Raw genomic sequence first — 2,911 nt, forward strand, 5'->3', positions numbered from 1 at the left:
GGTATTTGTACCTTAAACCCTATTTATGAAAACATTTGAATTTAGTTGTTGCCGAAGTTTTCAAGCTCGTGGTCCCAAACTTGGGTAAAGAATATGAGGGTAATTGGTGCGTTAGGTAAGCAGTGAATACTATAAAGATCTAGCCAAACCTTTAGCATGGCTTTGGATATTTGCCTTCTTCGCATAATGATGAAACCTGTATGTAGCAAATCCCATTTAGTTGTGATAAAGCTTAGTTGGATTGACTTGAGTTGTATTTGAACCCTGTTTAGGGTCTATATATGGAGTTCTAAGTTTTAGTCCTCTCTTTTCCCAGAATCTCTAGTTATAAGTTCAATATAAAAAAAATATCTGTTGAGAATCACTCTATTAAGAACACAATTAGGTGAGGAGAATCCTTAAATCTTCTTCAGTATTGCAAGAAAGAAGACAGTGGCAGAAGTTACACCAGGAATGAACAATTCATTAGGGATAGCTGTTGGGATCAAACGTTGCTTGACAAATAGTGTTGTTATTGGAACACCAAAAATGAAGAAAAGTATATCCATTGCTCCTCTCTGGGAGATCTTTCTGAATCCTTCCTTAGTTAAGGGTTTTTCATCGCGTTCACTATGATGCTGTTCTTGAAAGATGCTGAGGAAACCAAACAAAAGTAACAACACTTCCTTTGCTCCTGTTCCTGTAATTCCTGTTTCAAAAATCACATGTAGGAGGATCTTTATGAACTCATCCTTCGTCAAGTGCACACAGCTTTCTTTGCCTTTATGTTCTTCCTGTTTAAAAAAAAAAAAAATCTATTTCAGAAAGAGTAAACAAAGGAAATCACAATTTCCAGTACACAATGAGAGAGAGAGAGAGAGAGAGAGAGGAGATGAACTCTTCCTCACGCAAATGCATTTTGTTTGGCCAGAAAAAAAAGTGCCTGACCCCGCTGTCTTTGCTTTGAAATTGTTCCTGCAATAGAAATGTTCTCTTATTGCATTAAAAGTTACAAAAATAAATAAATAGAACCGAGTTTTCCTGAGGTCAATGTGGATGAAAATTATTCATAGCAGTATTTCAAATGGGGTATCAAGATGATATTTTAGGGAAAGTATTAAAATCCTATAGTGATTTATAACCCTAAGATGATGGTTGAACCATCCTCTATATGTGAAGGAAAATTTTTTTCTCTTACATTATATAATGGTTATTCAACTTTTAATTTCCATCATAAGGACATTCTCTTTTATGAGCCACTTGGCTAACATGAGTTGATACATATATATGACTTAAGAACCAACACCATCTCAAAAAGTCAAGTTTCAGCTCCAAACAAACCGAGAAAGTGTCCTCAATTTTAGACAAAAGTGATAGAATTTTCTTTACAAAAGTACTTGAATGTCTTTACACATCACTAGATTGGATTATTGAGAAATGGAGACATTGTAAGTCTAAACTCATTTTCAACCATTTGCAATATTCTTGTTTCAAACTGAAAATTGACAGGCAAGATGGTGCGGATCATCTACCACATGACCACATCCTCATCTGTCAATACCATGTAGTGAAGGGGTTTGACATTGTAAATGTTGACAAAGTTCACGAGATTGGATCCATTGCTCATACAACCAAGTTCATGTAAACATTCAATGTCTGTCTTATTTTCTACTATTACAAGGGTGAAGAGGAGTATATTTGAAAGTAAAAATGAAAAGTGTTGGATACTCTCATATATGACTAGGTGACCATAGGAACAGCAGATTTTTTCTCAAAGTTCACAAACTAATTATCAACCCCGGGCCCACCCTTACCTTGAATACTTTTTGAAGTGTCTTGGTGCTTGGTATGCGAAATTGTGTGTCACCAAGTTTTGTGTTGATTTCTCTGCCAAGACAACAGTTTTTCAATTGTTTCATGCAGTGGAAATAGGGTCTCAGCCAGATATAGAGAAAAGAACAGGCCCTAAGCCTTATGTGTTTTAGAGAGAGAGAGAGAGAATACTCGATGGTTTGACAAATTGCATGGTAGAAATCCGCCAAATTGTGAATATTGGTGGTGTCTGCTGCAAACAAGCTGTCATAGAATTGGTCTATTATTGGAGCAATTTCCTGTGCCTTATATTCCTCTTCTCTTCCTAATGTAATATAGAAGAAAAGGCAGTAGATATGAAAATAAATAAAAAAAATAAATAAAAGAAATTGTTTGAGAGAGAGAGAGAGAGAGAGAGTTGTTACCAGTAGCTAATTTGGTAATAGCATGACCCATCCTTTGTTGTGAAATTAGGTGATAGTGAAGGAATGACTATGACTCTTATAGGGATTAGTAAACTCGTTATGTTTGTTTTATGTGGCTAACATAACTTGCCAGGAGCTGAGAGCATATTTCATTTCTTTGACAAAAAGCAGAGTTGAAGATAAGGTTGTGACCCCAATACCAATGTCCTTTCAAGAGAGAAAAGAACCAAGGAGGTGTCCAAGAATTCTCTCCCTATTGGAGAATAATTTTGCATTGGAATAAAGTCTATCATTGGGTCCTACAACTAAGGTTGTAAATTGGTTCAATTTTAATTCAATTTAAGATGTAATGAACACAAACCGAAACTGAATTGATTATTAATTGGTTTTGATTTTTCATACTAAAACCGATTCGGCTTAATTGGTTCCTAATTGATATGGATCTCAGCTTTACAGCCTCTTTCAATTGGAGTCGCGGAACAACTCCATGACATCCCCTTCCCCCCGCAGAGAGGACAACCAGTGCTGAAAAATCTTAATATTCTGGTATTGCAAGAGTGTAGAAAGTCCATCAAATTCATAGAAACAAAACGACAACGAGAGACGAAAGAGCAACCCAAAAAAACAAAAAAGAGAGAGAGAGAGAGACTCTCTCTCTCTCTCTCTCTCTCTCTCTCTCTCTCTCTCTCAGCTTC

At 36.0% G+C, this 2,911-nt stretch overlaps 1 protein-coding gene across 1 annotated transcript; it reads right to left on the minus strand.

Annotated features, from left to right (window-relative positions):
• Positions 1-386: 386 nt before the first annotated feature.
• LOC122062386 lies at positions 387-2,278 on the minus strand. The gene is made up of 5 exons (XM_042626003.1): positions 2,217-2,278; positions 1,984-2,116; positions 1,794-1,866; positions 883-954; positions 387-773 (listed from the first exon to the last, which is right to left on the minus strand). The coding sequence occupies exons 1-5, from the start codon at positions 2,245-2,247 to the stop codon at positions 399-401; spliced, it is 684 nt and encodes a 227-aa protein (XP_042481937.1). The 5' UTR covers positions 2,248-2,278; the 3' UTR covers positions 387-398.
• Positions 2,279-2,911: the final 633 nt, after the last annotated feature.

Source organism: Macadamia integrifolia, unplaced genomic scaffold (assembly GCF_013358625.1).
Source record: "Macadamia integrifolia cultivar HAES 741 unplaced genomic scaffold, SCU_Mint_v3 scaffold1016, whole genome shotgun sequence".
In the NCBI taxonomy this organism is placed as follows: Eukaryota; Viridiplantae; Streptophyta; class Magnoliopsida; order Proteales; family Proteaceae; genus Macadamia; species Macadamia integrifolia.

Coding starts and splice junctions, on each gene's coding strand:
- LOC122062386 (XM_042626003.1), bottom strand. CDS start 2,247: ATGGGTCATGCTATTACCAAATTAGCTACTG. Junction 955..1,793: donor CACTTCAAAAAGTATTCAAG/GTAAGGGTGGGC, acceptor TTTCTATTGCAG/GAACAATTTCAAAGCAAAGA. Junction 774..882: donor ACAAAATGCATTTGCGTGAG/GAAGAGTTCATC, acceptor TTTTTTAAACAG/GAAGAACATAAAGGCAAAGA.